At 36.7% G+C, this 22882-nt stretch overlaps 1 protein-coding gene across 3 annotated transcripts; it reads left to right on the top strand.

Annotated features, from left to right (window-relative positions):
* The first annotated feature begins 1807 nt into the window (after window positions 1-1807).
* Window positions 1808-21499, top strand: LOC134746670 (protein gooseberry-neuro). 3 transcript variants are annotated; one of them, XM_063681179.1, is made up of 6 exons: window positions 1808-2617; window positions 4719-4891; window positions 10023-10160; window positions 12758-12866; window positions 18497-18693; window positions 20601-21499. In XM_063681179.1, exons 1-6 carry the CDS (start codon window positions 2581-2583, stop codon window positions 21309-21311), a joined length of 1365 nt encoding a protein of 454 aa, XP_063537249.1. In that variant the 5' UTR covers window positions 1808-2580; the 3' UTR covers window positions 21312-21499. The 3 variants fall into 3 exon arrangements, with proteins under 3 accessions (XP_063537249.1, XP_063537248.1, XP_063537250.1); XM_063681178.1 differs by having other exon boundaries at window positions 1809-2617; window positions 10020-10160; XM_063681180.1 differs by having other exon boundaries at window positions 1811-2613; window positions 10020-10160.
* The last annotated feature ends 1383 nt before the right edge of the window (window positions 21500-22882 follow it).

Genomic DNA, 22882 nt, shown 5'->3' with positions numbered 1-22882 from the left:
GGTATTGGGGTGCCCCTGCCCATAGATGAGAACAGTATTCCATGTGTGGGCGAACCTGCGCTTTATACAGCTGTAGGCGGTGGGCGGGCGTGAAATACTGTCTCGATCTGTTGAGCACACCGAGCTTTTTTGAGGCTAATTTGGCCTTGGCTTTAGGTGTGAAGAGGACCGATAGTATCCGGAACACCACGCTGCGCGCAAAAACCCGCATTGCTGACGTCGGTGAGAAGACTGCTAGGCTCAAATGGGACTGGGCCGGTCACGTCTGCCGCATGCATCCAGACAGATGGCCACCAAATGGATGCCAGAAGAGGGGCGCGGACCCGGCAGACCCAGACGGATATGGCGGGACGACCTAGACACCTTTCTCAACAACTGCAAGGTCTCAAGGCACTACATCGGGAGTCGTGGAAGACAGTGGGACACCATAATGGGCTAGTAAAAAAAAAAAAACGTGAAAGATCAAATCAATGGCGTTTAAATATTATCTTCGGTTACCGCGATACCTAGTCACTCATGAAGTAAAACAATTTTTAATACAGTTGCTCAAAAAGTGCTACTTTACGTACGTACTGTTTAGCGTGCGGAAAGTTGGTTTTCGCGAACTACTGCTTTTCACTTTTCCAATTTTTTTAAATGTATACTTGTTCCAATTCATGACTACTTATTGATGAGTGTTAATATTAGTTTCCTTTAAACGTCGTAATCAACATAAAAACCTACTGTTAATGTAAGAATACGAAAAATATACATATTTCATATTTTATTACTTACCTCTTCATCATTATAACACGTTTATTTTTTTATATTCAATATTGAAAAACCGTTCTTAATAAGTTGTCTGAATGGAACGGAATGCCGAAACGCCTGTCAAAGAAGAGGCGTTTTTTCTTACTGCAAGCATGTTTTAAGTTTCCAAAGGCAACAATCGATGTTGTTTTTATTCCTTACTTGTTGTTTTTTTTATTTTTTCGCAACTGTATTAAAAAAAGTCGTTCGATGCACGTGCGGAAATGTCATTCTTCACTCGTCCCGAGTCATGCCACGAGCCTACGGGAATTTGAAACGTCGGGGTGTATTTCAAATTCATTAGGTACCTGACTACCTGTCTGTACCTGTACTCGATATAATCCGTTTAAATAGTTTTATTTGATGAACAATGGCGTGTATTTGCAATTTCTGCATTACTAAAAACAATGTAAGTTTTGTTTAACTTTTTTCAAGTTAAACTAAAACATGTATACTTGCCCATTAAGTCCTAAAGTTCCTAAAAGTCCAACCTATACTAAAACCATAACTTAAACACACTAAAAACAATCAAACGAGAAGTACACTGTCAGTCATTAACTAGTTCTGTGCTATCAGTAAGCATCTTAAATTAATGACATTGAAAACTTAACCCTAAATGTTTATGATGTTGGGAAAACCAAGACAAAGCGACCGGCCTTTATGAAACTTTACCAGTTAGAGGGAGACGCAGCTATTTCTGTAGTTGCGCGCTCGATGAGTGGGTAGAACTCGCCCCTCCAGCGGCGCAAGAGTCTGTTTTAGTACAATACTCGGGTGACAAATATTTGACATTGTTTCAGCACCTACTGAAAATACTATTTTTGGTTTTTGCTGTTATAGATTTTTTAAATAAGATGGAATGTAATAAGAAGTTAGGCTAGTGGATCAACTTATTCATTCTTATATAAAATAAAATATCATAGTAATTTTTGCTAATAAGATAATTTAAATGTTTTATTATTATGCTAATCCATTTATTTTTGCTTTTACTTGCCTTTAAACAAATAATATTATAATTATAAATGTTCGTAACAAATATTAAGGAAACGAAAACACTGGCAGACATGACGGCTATGGTGTCCCAAATTTCTCGGCACATGGGCTTACTACACACTTGACATTTGTACAAGTGGGAGTGTATCGTGCACTCACTCACACAGTAAAGATCCCTCTATAGTCGAACAGTGTGCACCGAAACACCGACTACAGCCTCTGAGGTGAAGCTCACTCACACCAGCGCGCTACACCCCGTCCGTACTAACACAGCGGCACTCAGTTCAACACAACCTCCTCTACTGCACTCACGCGCAGAAAAAAAAGATAACGCGATCTATCGATCTTTTTTTTTTTCAAACCAAAAAAAAACTCCGTCTGATAGGCTTCATGCCTAATAGTCGAATAAGACAGACGTCTACAAACGAACGCGTCCGCTGACTCGAATACCTACTATTTATTTCGATCACAATATTTATGACAGCGTAATTAATTAAACATGTCGTTTTAATTATGTAAATACAAATGGACGATAATCAATTTGAATTATGTGTTTCGATCTCGTTCGGTTAATTTAATGTAAACAGATATTTATCAATTTGTGACATTTTTACGGTGCTAATGTTTTCATGGTCCGGAATTTTGGTATTTTTTGTTGAAAGCTAATTGTGCTGCGGATGGATGTAGATTTGAACGATGACCCGCGAGTGCCGGCTCTGTGCGGGAAGTGCCTGAACTAAAACACGGTTAGTGCCTGATTCGTCGCCCATGGAACTGATCTGACTCTGACATACCATTATGGAACGCCACCAAAATGGTATGGATGTGTGGGTAGGTAAGGGTATATTTTAGTATCTATTAATAACTTTAGATATCATTACTCTTTATTCAGCGATAGATATACTTTTTCTTGCCTTAACTAGAGTTGACAAGTGACGAATTTAGCTAGGTACAGCTTTGACGATTGTTTCTAATGCAGTAGCGCTTTAATGACAACCATCAAAGCGGTAACTTTTGCCTGAAAGCTGTAGATAGGTGTTTCAAACAGTCCTATTTATTGTTAGAGTATTAAATTATAGTAACAATGATTCCGGGTAAACTCTGCGTAGATATTGTTTTAATTTAGTTAGCATTTAATAACATTTACTTTAAGGCTTTAGTAAAATTAGTTGAATGTGTACCTACTAACAATTATAGATCAATAGTTATCGAAAAAAAAAGGAATTCTTAACACTGATTTAAACTTTCACGATTTTTACTCATTAATTTTCACAACGAATTAAACTTATTCTACGCGATTACGTCCCGTCGTTGTGAATAATAAATAAAGGAATTCTTATTTCGTAACTTAAACGCCTGTAGCCATTTTCATTGAGTACCTGTTATTATCTTTATCTTTTTGTATACTATATATATAGTTTAATATAAGATATAATAAGTGGACATGAAATTAACTAGGTAGTTTGGTACTTAATAAAAATAATAAAATTTATATTATTTTGAGCCTTAGGTACTTTTTAAGGTTATAGATATTTTAAAATGAAGGATTATTTGCCAAGGAATTTTATAAAAATATTTAGGTTTGTTTAGTTTTCATTTCACGTTATTTAGTGCTCCGACGCTGTAAACAAATTCTGTTTAAAGCAAGAAATCAATGGGAAGCTTATAATGCTTATTAGAATTTAAAAGGTAATTGGCGTCCGGTTGACAAAATGTTGTACCGGACATTGATTATTTAATAACTAATGGATATCATTAACTTCAGTCTCTTTTGAATTGCATATGTGACCGTCAAAACCCGTTTTCAGTGAAAACGCGTTTTCTCTAGTTAAAACTAGTTTTCCGTAACGCCCTGGTGAAAGTGCGTTTTCAGTAGTCAAAACTAGTTTTCGGAAACGCAGTAGTTTACGGAACCAATAGTCAAAACTAGTTTTCACCCAGGCACTTTGCGAATACTAGTTTTGACTGAAAAAGCCCAGTTAAAACTAGTTTTCACCGAGGCACCCTGCGACATCTAGTTTTAACTATCGAAAACGCGTTTTCACTGAGGCGCTATAGAAAACTAGTTTTAACTAGGGAAAACGCGTTTTTACTAATAACGGGTTTTGACGGTAATATACCTATATTACTTACTCCCTTTGCTTCAACCTGCTCATATTATTTATACTCATACCTTAGTTTTCTAGATATTAAAATTTTAATGCTTCTGTTAAATAAAGTGTTCGATAGGACTGATAGGACCATGAAATTATTCTATTGCATTCAGTCATCATAAATAAATACGTTTAGCCTTCCTTCTTACATGAACACATGTAAACCAAGTTAACCACTTACTCATAAAGACTGATTGACATTTTTAGTGTCTAAGTGATGTTTATGACATTATCACGACTTCTATTCAGACTGCAAAACTACTATATCTGTAAGTACCTACTTGTGTTTTACATATAAATTCCACTATACCTACTTAAGTAATTTTTGCTTTAGATTCTGAATAATTTTATCAGTAGTGATTAACTCCTCAGCACCTTAATTATAAACAGAGTCGCACCATTAGGGTTCCTTTTGTACCTTTTTGGTACGGAACCCTAAAAACGTATTCCTAATTAATGGATTTTCCAGTTCAATTAAATAAAAACCCGGTATTCTACGAACCGTTGTCTGTTTGAAGGTACTACATATTTCGCTGTTGCTGTGAACGCACTTTTGGTATAAAGGTGCAATTAGAAATTGCTCTTATTGACAAATGACATACTACCTCTACCCGTGGTGAATTCGGCATTATAAACTACGATGCCTATATAATTATTAATATCAATGGGTCGCGCTCCGACACATGTTACTGCGCTCTAGACCAAACGCAATGCACGTTTAATATGATATCAATTTATCATCAAACATTTGAACTTCAGCTACATTTCCACCAATCCCGACAGGGCAAGGACGCGTCAATCAGCTCGGAGGCCTGTTCATCAACGGCCGGCCGCTACCCAACCACATCCGGCTGAAGATCGTGGAGATGGCGGCGGCGGGCGTGAGGCCCTGCGTCATCTCGCGCCAGCTGCGCGTCTCGCACGGATGCGTCTCTAAGATCCTCAACAGGTATCAGGTGAGCATCAACTTAGTATGACGAAAAAAGACCAAGTAATCCTCTTAACCTAAACCTATCTTGTAACTCAGTACCCTTCCACCTGCTCAAATATGTGGAAATTGTTGAGCAACGTGGAAATTATGAGTGGACAAAAAGTAGAACGTAGGTTGACCGAAGACTAGGAATTCCTGCATGTGACAACATGGTATCTTTAAACTAAAACTCTCTCTTGTAGCTTATTATCCCAACACATCAAAATCTTTCCACCTGGTTAAATATATAGAAAATGTGGAGCAACGTGTAAAATATGATTGCGCTAAAATCTTAAACATAACTATTCGTTCAAATATCGATCTTAATGTTTAGGCTAGACGATTCAAATTGTAATGGAATTTTTGTAAATAAACTTCACCTCGAGTAATTTCAACTAACGCTTTTCTTACCTTCTCTCTGGATATTGAAAGAAAATACACGCATTTACTATAAATATATAACCGAAAAACTCGGTAGAGATCATGAAATCGCCATGTAGGGCGACGGCGAGGCAGCAAACCCTACACAATTAAATTGCTTCTTATAGATAACATTTAGTTGTAGGTGCATTTAAAATGTCGTGCAGGACACGTAGGTCCACAATGGATTATAAATTTATAAAGGTCGATTTCAATATAAAAACCAGAGCGAGGCGATTATGATAGGTTACTTCAGTTCACTTCGATTGGTCAACATAATTATTTACACCTTATGAGCACTGTAAATAAGAGCAAATAAACGATTTTAAAACTAGCATATTTGTTTGAAATTTCTAGATCTAGTGTTTTTCATCGAAGTATTGCAGCAACTATTGGTTTTTAATTGTTTTCGCTCTCACGTCGCGCGTTTCGCACGGCTGACTCGGCTCCTCAAGAGGTACCTACTCGCTAGGTGGGGAGGGGACACATTTTTTAAATATCTGTTGTAGGAGTGATTAGGCTTGTTTCCTAGAAGAATTGTTTCCCGTAAATGATTAAGCATGTAATTTAATGCAAGAACTATACTCATATATTTTTTGCAAAACTTTTAATTTTAATTTGTTGTCATATATTTTAACGAAAACGCACGATTACTATACTTACTGGTCACTTGCTATATTCTCATTTCTCATATTAAAGATAAATTAAAAAAGTGTGTTACAATATTTTCTACAATATAAAGTAGCCCTGCCCAGAAAGTAGGCATGTTTCAAAAAGCCCTTTATTAATATGTCACGACCTTATACATAAGAATATTAAAACCCGATAGAGCCTTCACAGTGTATAAATTCCGCCTTTGTTGTTAGGATAAAGGTACAAAATACAACCTTTGATTATTATTATATTAGGATTAAATTAAATTAAAACTTAAGTTAAATATATTTATTAGCATTCATGGTCATCTTTACATTTTTTCTTTTAACCATTTATTATTTAAGATTATTATTTTTCATTTTTACAAAGTGTGATAATACCGGTGTCGAATTACTCAATACGAGTATAATGTCATTCGGGTAAAATAAGAATATTGAAACTTGGTTTACATGTTCCTTGGGTAATATCAAAGCTTTAAGTAAGGAAAAGTTCTGATGGGTGAAGGGTGAGCTTGAGGAAGAGGAGGGGGGCATTAAAGGTGAGTTGTTTCAGTCAGGGCTCGGAACCGGTATTTTTTTAAAACCCCGAAATAGCCCAATATTTTGATTTTTTTTTATGCTCATTACGTAGGACTGAATCATGTATTTGGGAAACAATTTTGCATTATTAAAACGTCCCATTAAAAATGAAATTATAAACAAAAGAACGAAAAAGAACGTAATAATACCAGTATTTTTGTATGGAGCAAATACCGGTTTCCGACCCCTGACTGAAACAACTCACCTTTAATGCCCCCCTCCTCTTTTATTATTTAGTTATTTCTTACATAGAAAATTTTTACTACGACTTGTAGATTTCGAGATATAAGCGATGAAAAAACCGTTATATATTAATTTTATGATTTCTTTTTAAATATTTAATTGATAAATTGATGGACCACATTTTATTATATTAAAAAAAAAAAAAAAAAAAATCTATATTTTCCAAATTGCTTTCTTGGGGTTAGACATAACACGTAACTGAAATGTAATGATGTGATATATTTTTAGAACCGGCTCAGAATTTCCTTTCATTTAATACCACACGCGATAGGTTTTTAAGCATTTTTTTTTTTCTTTAAAAAAAAAGATGTCAACGGTTACATATCAGAATACCGAAAATTGATTTACCTAATGTCGAATCACCTATGCTCGATTCAACTATTTTTTTAATACCTAATGGTCCATTAACCTAAGCTCATAAAACCTAATGAACGAAATATCTAATGCACGTTTCACCTAATATTATCCTAATATTACCTAAGCTCTGATTACCTATAGTCGATTTACCTAAAATTTACACACCTAAATGCTCGAATTACCTAAAGCCGATTTACTAATACACGAAATACCTAATGTTGATATACCTAATGCACGAATTACCTAAAGCTGATATACCTATTACTCGAAACACCTAAAGCTGATATACCGAATGCATGAATTACCTAAATGTTATTAGAAATGTCATCTGCAGATAAAAGTGTCTTATGATTCATCACTCTTGGAAGGTCATTTATATATAGTAAAAATAGCAGCGGACCTAATACACGGTACACTGCCTTGTGGCACACCTCACTCATTAATTTGATTTAAGTACTTCATTATTTTCTTCTATTCTGCTCAACTCTACACACTGTTCTCGTCGTGAAAGATAACTTTTGAGTTTTTGGTAATTGTTCAGCATTCTTAGCGTCCGAAGTTACTTTTAGGTAGTACCCCTGCCTAACGAATACCTTTTGCTAATATTGATGAAGAAGGACAATTTCATGTAATACCCAGAAGCTGTATTCGACTTCATTTTGACAGATTGATTTTCACCAATTTTCACTAAGTTAGCCAAGCTATACTTTATTTTTTTAATCATGTGTACAGAACGAGGTTTTTTTATGCGAAATTTTATAAGCTAAATAAATTAAAATAATCTCAATTGGTACAGGTTTCTCAAGTGTCTAGTAAAAACCCCATCAATTCCTTCAAATCATTATTGTTTAATGTCAGGGTGTCAAAAAAATGTACATAAATAATTGTGATATAATGAATGCTGAATCGGAAAATTTAACAACACGTCAGTAAAGAGTCAATTATATTTGGCTCATGAATATTTGTTATATAGATATGCTGATAAAGATTATAAAAATAATGGGCGTGGCCGGAACGTAACTCGCTTGTCGGTTAAAAAAATATCAATATACAAGGTGTAACAAAAATTGCGGAGATCCGTTTATGGGAATGTTCAATAACGTGTTCTGATTGTGAAAAATTATAAGAAAAAATGTTCCAAGTGTTCGTCCAAGTTGGCCAACCCTCCATACAAAAGCCAAAAAATTTTAGTAAAAAATTTTTTTTTCTACTTTTTCCTAAGTCATAACACGATACCGAATATGCCCTTGAATGAATCCCCACTATTTTTGTTACAACCCGTTATAAGTGAAAATGCGTTTTCCCTAGTTAAAACTACTTTGCGCAAAATGCCTTGGTGAAAATTAGTTTTAGTTAGGATTTTTAAATCAAAACTAATTCTCGCAAAGTTGAATTTCTTGGAAAATGTGTTGGATTACGAATTCAAACCTGGGATAAGCGAAAATGAATTTATTTCACTGGCTCAAACTCATCTAATAACTCTATATCTAACTTTTGATTCAATCCTTGCATTTCCACGGCTGGTCAACCGTCACACAATCGCCATTGATCCCCGAAGGTTTCACCATCACCACGCTGCCACGGGGAACACAAAACCACAATAATGGCGATTGTTTCGCCCAGGAAGCGTTTAGCCACGCTCTGCGAGTATAAGCTGCGACCTTTGATAGTGCCTGTTTATTACCACTATTGTGAGAAAATTAGCTTTTGGTAACTACCTCGTTCATTAATATGTATGTAGAGCTCTAAACGCACGCAAACCAGCCAGAAAATTACGATATGTTTTGCGTTAGAATTAATGAGAGCACTGGCATGGAGGTTTTCAGAGATATACGTAGACCAGTACAACTAGTACCAGTACGTAGTGTAGTAGTAGTAGTGCCTTCCGTGATTCTCACTTGATGGTCTCATCGGAAGATCAGCGCTGGAAGTCGCCAGCACCATACTGAGATGGGGGCATTTTGTGACACTTTATTTTCACTATGTTCTTTTAATGTATGTCTATTGTCTGTGTGTTTACGAATAAAAACTATTCTATTCTATTGTACAATATAGGTACCTACTGTATTAACGTGGCTTTTTAATGCTCTCCCTTCAAGGGATCAATTTATAAATAGCAAGGCATAAATTTATCTCTAATTTACCTAAAGCGCAAATTTACTTTTCATGGTGCATTAGGATACCTTACAAAGATCCAAAAACATAAACTCTGTCAACTTGTTACACAGGCCCAAAGTTTATTAGAAAAAGCCGTAAAGCCATCAAATAATCGCGTAGCAGCTGGCTCTTCTTTTACCGGTTTTTTTTGTATATGTATTACAATTACTTACTTTGCTTTGACTTCATATCGTACGCGTCTTCTATACAATCTAAATAATCCAAGGCTAATATTTGTGGTTTTCCTTCAGAAAAGGGTCCTTGTGCTTCATGTGCAAATAACATCATCATCTATCAGAACCTCTGTTGGAATTTTAGATAAAAAAAAGTGTGTGTGCCAGCTCCGACGCACGACTGGAGTTTACTCTTTCAATATAAAATACAAAATAAAATTTAAGATGAAAACCCCGAAAAATTGACAGTTGTTGTTAACATTGAATAAATAAAGTGTTTCCATACAGCCATTGCCAGGGGATGCGCAAAATAAGTTGTTAAACATAACGTGTGACATGTGACATTTGACCACCATTTCATTTGACTCACCATACATTTTCATACCCTGGGCTTATATAAGAAAATCGATTCTTAAGGAGTAAACTCCAAAAAGACCTGATTCCACTTGAAGCATAAGGACCCTTCTGTGATGGAAAGCCACATTTTTACAATATCGATTAAAAAGACTAACTGAACTTGCGTCTCGTCTAGGAGACCGGGTCCATAAGGCCTGGCGTGATTGGGGGCTCCAAACCGCGCGTCGCCACTCCTGAGGTAGAGGCGAGGATCGAGGAGCTTAAACGTCAGAATCCGGGGATATTCTCCTGGGAGATTCGGGAGAAATTGATAAAGGTACGTATTGACCATTCATACTAGATAGTAGCTTTATCTGACGTTCATAAGCTCATCGTAACATGCCCACTTAAAAAATAAACTATCATTATATATTTAATTATTGAATTTAAATATTTGCAAATATTATGCATATTCATTGGGAATAAAATATCGTTTTCAATTTAACGCGAAAATTGGTGTATGAAGGATTATTAGTTACGTAAATTTTCTACTTCTACGAACTATTTAATTTAGAAACAAAAAAGTAGGTACTGTATGTTTGTAAATACCTAGTGTATAAAGCTTTGATAGGTATTCTTAAGGAAGGCTGACCGTCTATAATAGACATACAAACAACACGGATGCTCTTGGTTTATTTTAGAAATATTCTCAAAAAACTAAAACCTATATAAGTAAATTATATATTTAACCTACTTTTACAAACAGGCGTGTTTTAAAGAATTATTAGTTAATAATGTTATCTAGGTAATGGTACTTATTGTTCCTTAAATTACTTTTGTACTACAAGTACATGCTGAGAAAACGACTAAACTTATTTATAGAAAACATTATTGATACCTATTTTATTACCTATATCCATGAACAAATTATGTATTTATTGCTATACTATACAAATATTTACCATCATAGTAGACGTTATTGTATTACGCACTATATGTATAGAACATTTCTATTATAATCTCATGGAACCTACTCGTATTTACATACTTTTATAACTTCAAAGCTTCAGTCCCCTTTGTGCTCCCCTTATCCTGCTTAGTTACATGTTTATTTAGGTATTCCTTTAAAGTCCAGAATGCTATAATCCTTTAAATTAAAACATCCCTGCTTGCTTAACATAGAGCAACATTCATTCAGAATAAATTTTCCTACCTCTCTGTAATTAAATTTAAAAACTTGCGAGCTTTGTACGGGTCTCTATTCCACAAGGACAAAAATTTCATATATGCATTGGATTAGCAACTTACTTCCTGCTCTTACACATAATCTTTATCGTGAACTAAAGCGAGAGAGTCATTAGTAATTAAATTCAATTTTCATTTTAATTTTGGTAGAATAGATGCTTACGACTCTAACATAACATTTATTTTTATTTCAACGTGGTATCTCATAACCCAAGAAAATTAAGCGTTACTGAGGTCTAAATTTACCCAAGAGTTCTTCGAGTAATTAAAATGAAGCGTAACTAAAAAACTGTTTTAAGATCATTTGCGGCATTTGTGTGACTTTAGAAAACAAACATATAGCCACATGCCTTTACTTTCACAAAATATCAAAAATTAACCTAGCGTGAACTTGTTTTATTTTATTATCGTGAGAATTCGTACGAGTATATGTACGTATAAACGCCAGTAAGAGTTTTGATTTAATTGTATAATTCTTTCGAAAGATTTTTCAACGATTACAGACATAAAAAGTGCGGCAATTGTTTTTGTCGAAAGACAAAAACAGTCGCGAAATAGTTTAAAACTAGAATAGCACTTTTTTAAACAATCAGTAAGTCCGTGGGCGGTCCGCTACTTGCCGGCTAATTTGAGCAATAGACAAAAACGACAACAGCGAGATATGTATAGGTATTTACATCGCAGGAAAGGTACTTACCTACCGCTGCATGATGAGTAAGCGACTATGCATCTGCATTTTATTAGGAATACCGGATAAAAGTCCTAGAGCACGTTTTTATATAATCTAAATATGGCTATGAATTTAGATATCCGACGTTCACCTCAGCTTTTTGCTAGAAACAGTGTCGTGATTGTGTCCAAAATACATAACAAATTACCAATCGACCTAGATAAAACTGATACCTATGAAATTAAAAAGAAAACTTTTTCTTAGACTTGTGAAGGAATGTTCTGATTTTTTAATAGATTAATGACTTAATAATTATTATTACGTACCTACAATTTTGTAATCAAAGTTAATATAACAAGTTTACAAGTAAACCTCATTTAGAATTAAATTTCCATAACTACAACTTTGACATGACTCTAAAGAAGGTACCTACATATGTAGTAAATTAAGCCTCAAACTATTTATTAGACTAAAATTTGAAAGAAATTACTTGCAAAATATACGTAGATACTTGATGAATGTCATATCACGCAAAATCATCCACATCTTTTTTTGGCGTAGACATGAAAACATGAAACATTAATATTCTCAAGCATTAATCCTTTCCTTAATTACTATATCGTAAATTTTACGGAAGTACCCAAATATAAGCTGGAAGATATAATAGTTATTATTTATAGATAATAATTAATAAGTTGTTGAATTAATGAGTAACTAAATTTCTGAGTTGCATTGATAGTATTCTTGTCTTATCATCAAGTGGTTAGCGAATTTACCACTTACAACAGCACGGTTACCAAGAGTTGGCGTTTGATATTTACTTTAGCGCCAACGTGGACAGCGTGGACTACATCGGTGCGAGTGAGATGTACCTACTGCGATCGAGTTTTCGCAGTCGCCAACGTAAACGTCAAGTGTCAACTCGTGGTACGGCTACTGATCTGAAAAATGACAGTCGATTACTAATTTTACTTAGGGTTTCCAACTTCGCCTTATAAAAACAAAGTAATTCGTTACAGGAAGGCGTGTCGGACCCGCCCAGCATCTCGTCCATCTCGCGGCTGCTGCGCGGTGGCACGCGCGACCCCGACGGCAAGAAGGACTACAGCATTGACGGCATCCTTGGAGGTCAGTTCACCCTTTCATTGCTCATGACGCATGATTGGTACAAGACGTCAATTCCCAAAATCTAATGGCTCCTCTACACGATGGGCCATCATACTGGCCCACTAAGATGGGCCAGCGTGTAGTGAGGTAGTGGTGTCGGTACTGTCGGATGGCTTATGGCGCGGCGGGATGGCGATGGGATGGCCACGGTTTTTCGTCCGCAAATCAAAGTTAGTGGGCCAGTGATAGTGCGTACGCATCGCTGGGTCATCGTGTAGAAAAGCCATAACCATCGCATGGCCATCTCGTTGGTCCAGCGCTGGGCCATCGTGTAGAGGAGCCATAAAGGACTATAGTTAATTTTTTTGTATGTAGGTGCACTGAATTTTTTTTTAGTTACAAAATATGATTGGTTATAAATTGAAAATTGATACTGGATTGAACCAATGTCTGCCAGCTCGTCCAGGTTCGTCCATAATTATTTTATCTATGGGTAAACATACAACATTGAGAACAACACTATAAACTTAGTGATCACTACTCGTAAAACGGAGTCGAGGCGATATGCTGACATTTTTCACTAAAATTAAATGTCAAGAAACCAGTAAGAAACAGAATTTATGAGCAAAATGCAGTTTGCTTCAAACGACCTGTCGTGCAGTAAGTAGCAGCCCCTAGAGATTTCTATTTGTATAGGTGTATGAATATGATTTTCCATGCTAGACTTGTGACCTGCAAATGTTTATCAAAAATATTAACGTAGGTAAAGTTACTTCCGTGCAAAACCAATCTTATACCGTAACCGCCCCAAAACGTTGCACAATATAACTTCCCTTGTAGAAAAACACTATTCTGCACGTTAATAGCTACAACTTGTCAAAGCTTTCACACGGAGTCAAAAAATCAATTTCCGCACACAAATCTCACATCGTCATTGTTGGCGTTTGAAATATTGGAGTTTGTTCTTGAGGCATCTAAAGGCGTCTCGTTTGGCGCGGGCCGGCCGAGGGGCCGACAAAGCTCGCCGCGCTCGCCCGCAGTGCACTCGATAGTGCTGAAATCGCAACAATCCAGATAACATGTTTTGGTTTGTAACTATTGTTGCTATTCTGTGCTCATTTTGTCACCAAGTTTGATTGTCCTTTGAGTCGCCGGCGTACCTGTCGCGTCGTCGGGCTTTCCCTGTCGGCGTTTTATGCGCCGCTTCAAACAGGTCGGCGTTTTTAATGCAGGCAACATTGCGGCACTTTTTTGACTGACATTAATAGTTGGACAATCCCATTGCGTAATCTTTGATCATTAGGTTCAAACCCTATAAATAGATTGCTAATACATATGATATTAACCATCGGTGGTCTCCTTTTCTTTGAGTCAATAAATTATAACATTGTTTCGAAATTGGTTTCTTCTATATATATATTTGAGGTTATCCAATGTATTATGTACTTCGTATGTCTCTTTAAGAGACTCTCTTAGCAGCATTTATTCATGTTCAAAGTGGTGTGACAGTCAATTTGTCTTGCGCATCTGCTGCATCGACTGAGTGCTTGTCAGTTTTCAATATAAATCCAATTATAAATTCTAAATGCCTCGCTAGAAAGAAAATGTAAATGATAGCGGACGGATGTTTAACTTTGAATTCACTTAACAATATATACGCTGATATTTCTTTTTATAAAGCAGAATGTCATCTTAAAACTTTGTTAATTTTCAATCGTAATATCTATCGCATTGAGTCTTCCACCCTTCATTAAAAGTCAATTGTGTGTGTGTGTGTGTGTGTGTGTGTGTGTGTGTGTGTGTGTGTGTGTGTGTGTGTGTGTGTGTGTGTGTGTGTGTGTGTGTGTGTGTGTGTGTGTGTGTGTGTGTGTGTGTGGTGTACAACAAATAGGGCCATCAAATTTTGATGACAATCTTTCGCATTCGCTCTCCATTATCTCGCTAAGTCGTCGTAATCCAAAGTTTTAAAGATAAAGTAACTTTCACGGGAAACAAAAGAGTGTCGGATAAAATCTCGCATTTGTTTAATAACAGCGGTCGTTAGGGGCTTAATGTCGCCGAGGCGGTGGCCGCGACGGACCATTATCGTGGGACCTCCATGACGTGACGCCTTTATGTATTCCCATTTAGACAGGTTACATGATGCCTTTTTGTTCACCTGTTGCGTTGCAATTCAATCGAGGACTCATTTAGAGCAATAAGTACCTAAACTAAAACTGTAATTAACCACAAATTCCCAAAATTTTGTGGTTGCTGTTGTTCAAACACACAATCAACCGAATAAAACACTGGGTGTTACACTTGTTAATTGTGTCTAAGTACTATTCAATTCAATGCTTATAAAAATTGTGCCTATCTGTCTGTCCATTCACAGCTTAGCTCAGTGATCATTAGCAGGCACTAGAATGGTGCAATATTGCAGTTTTGGGCTACCTCCCTTACACGTAAAGTGAGTTAGTTGAGTATTGCATTTTAGGTTCCATAGTAAAAATGTTAAATGGAAATGTACTCGCTCTTTATTAATATATATATATTCATATTTTTCTATTTATAAATAAAGTTCCAAGTTTGATCAATAATTTTCCTCGCATTTATTTATGATTTTATAGTTCCCGTTCCTTAATAGGAACTACAACCGTGTATATAAGATATGAATTGACTAGTGTAAAATCTTGACACAGTTGATAATAACGGACAAAACTACCAAGAGCTTTAAAAAACAAGTACCTAAGTAGACAAATGTAGAAGAGAACTGATCCTAATAACCACTCGTGTAAACTAATCACATAGGTAAGTGCCATTTGCACCATCCCAGTGTCAAATTGTACTGGTATTCATGGTAACTCCAGGTTTAAACGGTTAACCCGGGTTAGTGAAATGGTGCAAGTGGGCCTAAGTGTGACATCTATTTGTATGACATTTATAACGCCGAGTTGTAGTACCTACCTATTCACTATTTTGTCTCATCACATCACTCATTGGGCCCTCCCGGCGTGCCGCGAGCCTTTCCGGAAGTACATACGACTGACTACAAAGAGGACCGACTGAATAGCCCTCGACAATCAACCAAATAAGAGTACAAATGACTTTTAGTTTTTCCTTAAAAGATCCTTGACTTCTTCAAGATGATCTAATCACCGATTTATGACCAAATAATCATTTTGTTAGTGTAAATCAGGTGTAAATGTAGGTGTGAATGAATAAAAATTTACCTAAATGCATATAGCTGGTACTAACTAAAAATAACTCATCCCAAATTCAAACATTCCCTTTTCGCTACGCCGTATACCGCCGTAGTTATATACGAATAACTAATGGTTACTAATTAAGAAACCACATAAAATATCAATAAAACCCAAAAACGCCCACCATGCCGCGGCGCGACCCAAGTGTGGCTGCTAATCCGACCATCTGTTACTCTCTGAACAACCCGCTGAAACAAAGGCCAGCCCGGCCCTTTAATGAACCCAGATTATGGAGGTGTTAAACCGCCGCCGCTGCTCTTTCAACTCCCAAATTATGACTTTGAGCCAAGCCGGCGGTCTTCACGGGGTCATATTTCGGCAATCGCTAAAGTTTATCCTGCCCTCTCCCACATTCAGGGCTCCCATAAACCTCTCGCCTTTCTTTGAACATTAAAATCCCTCATATATTCCTACGCGCTTTTTCTTCGAGCAATAAAGATCTTTAAGTCCAAGATTAAAAGTCGTTAATGGCTGTGAACGATTTCTTGTTTTCGATACGTAGTAGAGTCATTTTAATCTCATACGTTATGATCAGGACTCGGCACAAAAAAGACTCCAAATAAATCTGTCCCTGTCTCGCGGGCCAGCGAAGAATTTGAGCAATGTAAATCATTATATTACAAAGCGTTGTTTTTTATTCGGTGTCGCAGCTTTTGTGGTTAGATATTGCCTCGTGCTTTAATGACTCTTCCGACACCTATGACGTTAATAGTGTATTTCCGTCGCGTTATGATCGACCGTTGATTTATGTATTTTCAGTTCTATTGCTCTCACTATTATCTTTCCAATTGTATCTTCAACCTATTAGAATTATTTATTTAGGGTACAAATGGACATATACAGAAATAACATAAACTTATAATATAATGTTCACTAGCAAACCAAGACTTCAAATCCACTGGCATGGCTTTGATTGTTTACCTCGTAAGAAGGTAGATAAGCACAAGTATGCTTACATGCACACATTCCATTAATTAATATTACGGTATATATCATAACTAATGACTTCTTATTCACTCGCACAGATTTAAGTTAAAGAAATTTCAGTTGTTGAAACTACTCAGATAATGCAATGCAAAACTAGTTAAATGCCAATTTACAAGATTTCGTGTTATAATCGTGAAAACATATTTAAACAAAAGTATACCTAGGTCATTAATGGTTGTAATTTTTCGCATTGAAAGCTACAACCAATAATGTCATTTTAAATCACATGTAGTAGTATATATATATATATCTATATTAGCAAGCGAGTTATAAATTACTACGAATAGCGCTCTTAAGGAAGCCCAGCGCTAACATATATGTAGGTACAACAACATTAAACAACAGAAAACAGAATAAGCTAAATAATTCAAAGCAACAGATTTTGTGGTATAAACTATAAACTTACAACATAAACAACCTTAGAGCAATCATCGCTAACCCTAAATTCGACCGCGTCACATTAAAACTCGCGTTTTCGTTTTGCGGCTCGTAAATTCAAATCGCAACACCAAAATATTGAATGGTGCCAAAATGTCACCAAACGCAAAGGCGCCGACAAAGCGGCCGCCGCTCTGGGTGTTCCTTGTGCCACACTGAGCCCCTATTTTTTCCATCTCATTCAATTTTGACTTATTTCAAAAGGCTATTTAATATAAGCCGCATTCTTTAAAATCAGTTTTTGGGGCAAAGCCGCGTATTGTTGCATGTGTTTTTTAATCTGTTTCCGTAGGATACCGCTACCGATTTATAAAATGAGATCGACCGACCCGCGAGCTGACGGTTCTTGATTTGGGCGATTTAAAAACTGATGTGGGTTTTCACAAAAAACACTTTATTAATAACTAACGCGTGTTTAAAAAAACAGATGAAGACAAATTGCCGCGAGCTAATTTATTGCCGGGTTTAGATTAGGTCCTTTTAATTTATTGGTCCTATATATTATTTCTAATACTTATAGTAAAGGAACTTAAATCATTTCTTACTAAAGTAAACTCTCTTCACTGCTTTCATTAAAACTGTCCGAACAGTTTTTATTATGTTATATTATGTACTCAACCCATTTTTGTCCATTGGAACTTTAAATTCTAGCGACCCATCGCGAAAAATCTATAAATAGTGTTATACAAAATAGGATTTTATTTGTTTGAAAATCGAACGCAATACATATAAATAAATATATTAGACTGCTGTCCCGCTTAAAAAGAATTCAATTTTATTCAAGTTAATTAATACCTACTAATACTTAATAGCGGACCCCAGGCTCCCAGGACCGTGGTAAAATGCCGGGATAACGCGAGGAAGAAGAAGACTTAATAGAACCGTGGGCAAGGCATCTACTTCTAATAACTTCTACTTCTAATAAAATAACTTCTTCCTGTAATTTTTATTTTGAATTAACCCTACATTGTTCTCCGGCAGGTCGCGGCTCCGACTCATCAGACATTGAATCCGAGCCAGGACTGACGCTGAAGCGGAAGCAACGGCGCTCTCGGACGACGTTCACGGGCGAACAGCTGGACGCCTTAGAACGAGCCTTCCACCGCACGCAGTACCCGGACGTGTACACGCGGGAGGAGCTAGCTCAGCAGACAGGCCTAACTGAGGCTAGAATACAGGTTCGTTCCTTCATTAGACTAAGTCAGACCAAGAGTTCAAATTGAAGAAACAGAGGTGCTCTTAGGCATTCACGGGCGAGCAGCTGAACCCATTAGAACGAGCCTTCCACAGCACGCAATACCCGGGCGTAAGTTTCGGTCCGGAAATACCGCAGATGAAGCACCGAGAGGTGTATGTATTAAGGAACTGGTGCCAGATTTGTACGAATCTGTCATAAATGACATATAAAATCCGCGCCAGCTCTCGTGAAAAAAGCTAGGTATATATACTAGTAATTTTAATAACAAAGCTTCCGTGAGACATAGACATATTAAATATATTAATAACGGGTCACTCACGTGTTTTAAGTCGAAACCGCTCGACATGTTTCACTCCGTACCGAGGAGCGTCATTAGGAGCTTGCGTCGACGGTGACGGACCGGCGCAGACTGCGGGCCGCAGCCCTCCGCGCCCGATGACTCGGCGCGGGTGCCGGTGGCGGCAGGGGGGGCGAGAAACTACCCTCGTTTACGACCTCGGTTTCGACTTAAAACACGTGAGTGACCCGTTATTAATATATTTAATATATATATACTAGTAGAATGGAATATGTAATTTTTATCGCTTCATTACCTAAAAGAAATGTTATCAAATTTTTCACTATGAAAAGGCCGCTGTTAAAAAAATTGTTAAATACAATTTTATAAACGTGGCATAATACCTAAATTACTTGCCGCATCACTACTTTAATTGATGTCTATTTAAGCATGACAAGCACTTCAAATTTTCTAACTGGCAGATTCAGATTTATTTGCAAAAAAAGGGTTAGTTACAGGTCTTAAAACTAGGTTAATAATTGATCCACCTTGATCCGCTATCTCAAGACAGCATCAAGAGTCAGCAATCAGCAAGAATCAGCAAGAGTTCAATGCAAACACATTTTAATTGATACCAAATACACAATTTGTTGACAAAATATGATATTGATTCAAGCACCATGCGGTTGTAGCCACTATACACTGAAATACTTACCTACGCCTACACGTCTCGCGATAATTCCTCGAGTTACTTTGCCAACGTTTTCCATTCAGGCATTAATTATATTCATATTCTAAGAAATCTTTTATTTTAAGTTGTTCAGTTGCATAAGAAAAATTGAAATGATTAAAATCTCATATGTTGAATGGATTCTTGGACCTTTACACAGTCAAGCCACCCGTATATGGATAAGTACTTCAGAATTAAAAGTGATATTGAAAATACAGCCTCAATTCGACTAAATTAAGGTAAGTGACTTGACGAATAAAATCCTGGATATTGTAATTTTTAAAATTTGTATATTGACTAAGATGTCGTCAATCCCGAAGCATTTTAATATGTAAATAACTTGCTCGGCTGTTGGATGTGATAACCTTAAGTCACTTGCATATGTCCGTTGTTTTAACAGCAGAATTTTATTGTCCGTGTTAGGCGACGATGTCTAGTTTTCTTAGAGTTGTCGGCAGCCACATACAAAACTGAACGTAATCTCGTACACGCTCCGTTGTTCGATGAAAACAACGGAAGTATATAAAGCGGCCTAACCGGGCGCTTTTAAGAGGTAGGGGGAAGACCACTTCTCCATACAAACGTAGTCCCCACTTTCCTCTGGATATATTAACATTATAGAAAGTGTGATTATGTATGCCCCTTCGACTTTTTTCGATTTTTTGATAATAGTAAGAGTTTAAGAGCTAAAAATAAACTCCAAACAAAGTTTTAAATGCTCCTAACTTATAATAATTAAAAATTCGATATATATGTATTTCATGTAAATATAACACTAAAATTGACATGTAACTTTCGTTATGAATAAAGTAACTGAAACTGAACTAAAAGTGTGTAAACATGCGCAAAGAATGTAAAGCAGTATTTATCTTACTTTCAGGTATGGTTCTCAAACCGACGAGCACGACTGCGGAAGCACACCGGTTCCAACACTGCTCCAAGTTTAACCGGCTATTCGACACTACCCATGCCGCAGATCCCCTGCCCGTACCCCGCCGGCGACATACCCAGTCTCTCGCAGCACCACCCTCAACATCCCGACGCCTGGCATCACCAGAAATACGCCAACTACAACCAACTAATGGCGCAATCCCAACATTTGAACCAAGCATTCCAAAGTGCCGCATTTCCGAGCACTTCCGGGACCACGTTTAGCCACTTAGTGGGCGGCACTAATGGATCACCGCATAGTCAAATACTAGATCCAGGAGTACCAAGAAATGACTACGCAAGATACGACGTTTACAATAAGCCTGTTAATTATTTGCCCAAAGACGATGATGATAAAGTAGCTAGTGATGAAATAATCGAGCCTAGAGAAGACGGCTTCGTCAAACCGACTGAGGAGTATAGCAAAGCGTTACCACCGAGCGACTATAAAGTACCTGCTGATTATTCGAAGGTGCCTGACGGCCCCGCGCCGGCTTCTAATTGGAGCCCGTCCCACAACTCCTTGAACATGAGCCTGGCGGGGCTGTCCGGCGAGTACAAGTACATGAACGAGCCGTACGCCTTCCCGAACATCCCGGATCCGCTCACCCAGCACAACTACTCCAATCCATCCAATGCAGCAAACAAGTATTGGATTTGACAAAGTATTTTAAGCATTTACAAAGCTAGATTGTTAATTTTATTTAATTTATGTGTAAACTTTAAGTCTAGGTATAAATCAATTGTGAGAATTTACCTCTATTGTGCATTCCTAATTTAGTAAATTATCCTAATACCAAACATTTGTAAATAGTTAAATAATGAAGTCAATAGTAAAAAATATATAAATAATTATATGTAGTTTTTTATTCTAGGTTGTCTAATGCGAGTATACAATCAGCTAAATGTATGCTTGAAATGCTTACGTGGCTGTAAACCGATAAAGATATCATATACGAAAGAAACATTGTCAAGGGCATCCAGTGCCCAAGGCTGGGTTCAAAGTTAAACCGGAGTCCATTCGTATCAACAGCAGACGGTTCTACTAGGCCACTCGGATCACAGCCATACCAGACGAAATTTCTATAATTTATATGCAACGTTAAAGGCTAACGTTAGCTAGGCTAGGCTATTTAACCAACTAAGAATCAAACTTAAAAAACGTATCCTGCAAGTAGGCCTCAAGGGCCAATGTATGATCATATAGGGACATGAAAAATACAATAAATACATAGCAACTTACATAAATACAACAGCCAGTACCTAGCTGATCAAACGTTACATTAATAGAGATGTAGGTATATTTAGTCTCTGGTTTAATAATACATTAATTTTGGAGATGTAAAGGGTCTTTTTCTGCGTATTTTCTTATATGTTAGTACACTTTAGTGGTAAGTGTAACTATAGATAGGTATATCGATTACATTCCAACATCCTAATCAATTCAGCCTTAATAAGCAACCGATGGTGTAAGAGGTCTGTCAAAACCTTTATAAAGGAACAATTATTCTGAATAAGTTACGTTAAGCCAGTGTCCATTCATCTCACTTTAGACGACATAGTGCGTCCTGCAGGCTTAAAACTATTATGGAAACCACCAAATGGAACCTAGGTAGGGAAAATCTAAATACTTAAGGGTCCCCGGCAAGCTCGGTTCTATATACAAACGTAGTTACGCTCTCATTTTAAAACGAATAGTTAGTTTGCTCTGAAACTTTGTACTTACAAGGATAAGGACTTTGGATAAGGTATATCTATCTCTGTAATTAGTTTATGTAGCTTCAGATATCAGCATAGTTAAAAAAATACAGCGAATTTAAGATCCAACACGTAGTTTTAAAATGAGAACGAAACTCCGTTTGTATGGGAAGGTGAAATTCGGCCGAGCTTGCCGGGGACTTCATTAAAACAAATTCAAGAGTACCTATAACATAATAACTAGGCAATTGTTGCTATATCATAATTGTCATGTGACGTCTAACGGAAATTCCTACCACAGTCACAAGGTTTTAAAATGTTTACTTTATGATAATATTTAGTATTTTAACAAATAAGTTCTTGATATACCTAACACTCATTTTATTTCATTGTCATGGGTGTTTAAGATAACTTAAGTAGATGATTTTTTAACAATTAGAAACGTCTGCTAACGCCGCCGATCCAGAGGCCGTGAGGTCAAGTCTCACCCAAGGCAGTAGTTTTTCCACTTAAAATAATTAATCAAATAATCGA

The sequence above is a fragment of the Cydia strobilella genome, chromosome 13 (assembly GCF_947568885.1).
Source record: "Cydia strobilella chromosome 13, ilCydStro3.1, whole genome shotgun sequence".
NCBI classification, from domain to species: Eukaryota; Metazoa; Arthropoda; class Insecta; order Lepidoptera; family Tortricidae; genus Cydia; species Cydia strobilella.
The sequence above is the reverse complement of the archived record's forward strand: the minus strand, read 5'-3'. Positions and strand labels throughout refer to the sequence as shown.

Coding starts and splice junctions, on each gene's coding strand:
- LOC134746670 (XM_063681178.1), top strand. CDS start 2,581: ATGGAACGCCACCAAAATGGTATGGATGTGTGGGTAG. Junction 2,618..4,718: donor TGGTATGGATGTGTGGGTAG/GTAAGGGTATAT, acceptor CAATCCCGACAG/GGCAAGGACGCGTCAATCAG. Junction 12,867..18,496: donor CATTGACGGCATCCTTGGAG/GTCAGTTCACCC, acceptor GTTCTCCGGCAG/GTCGCGGCTCCGACTCATCA.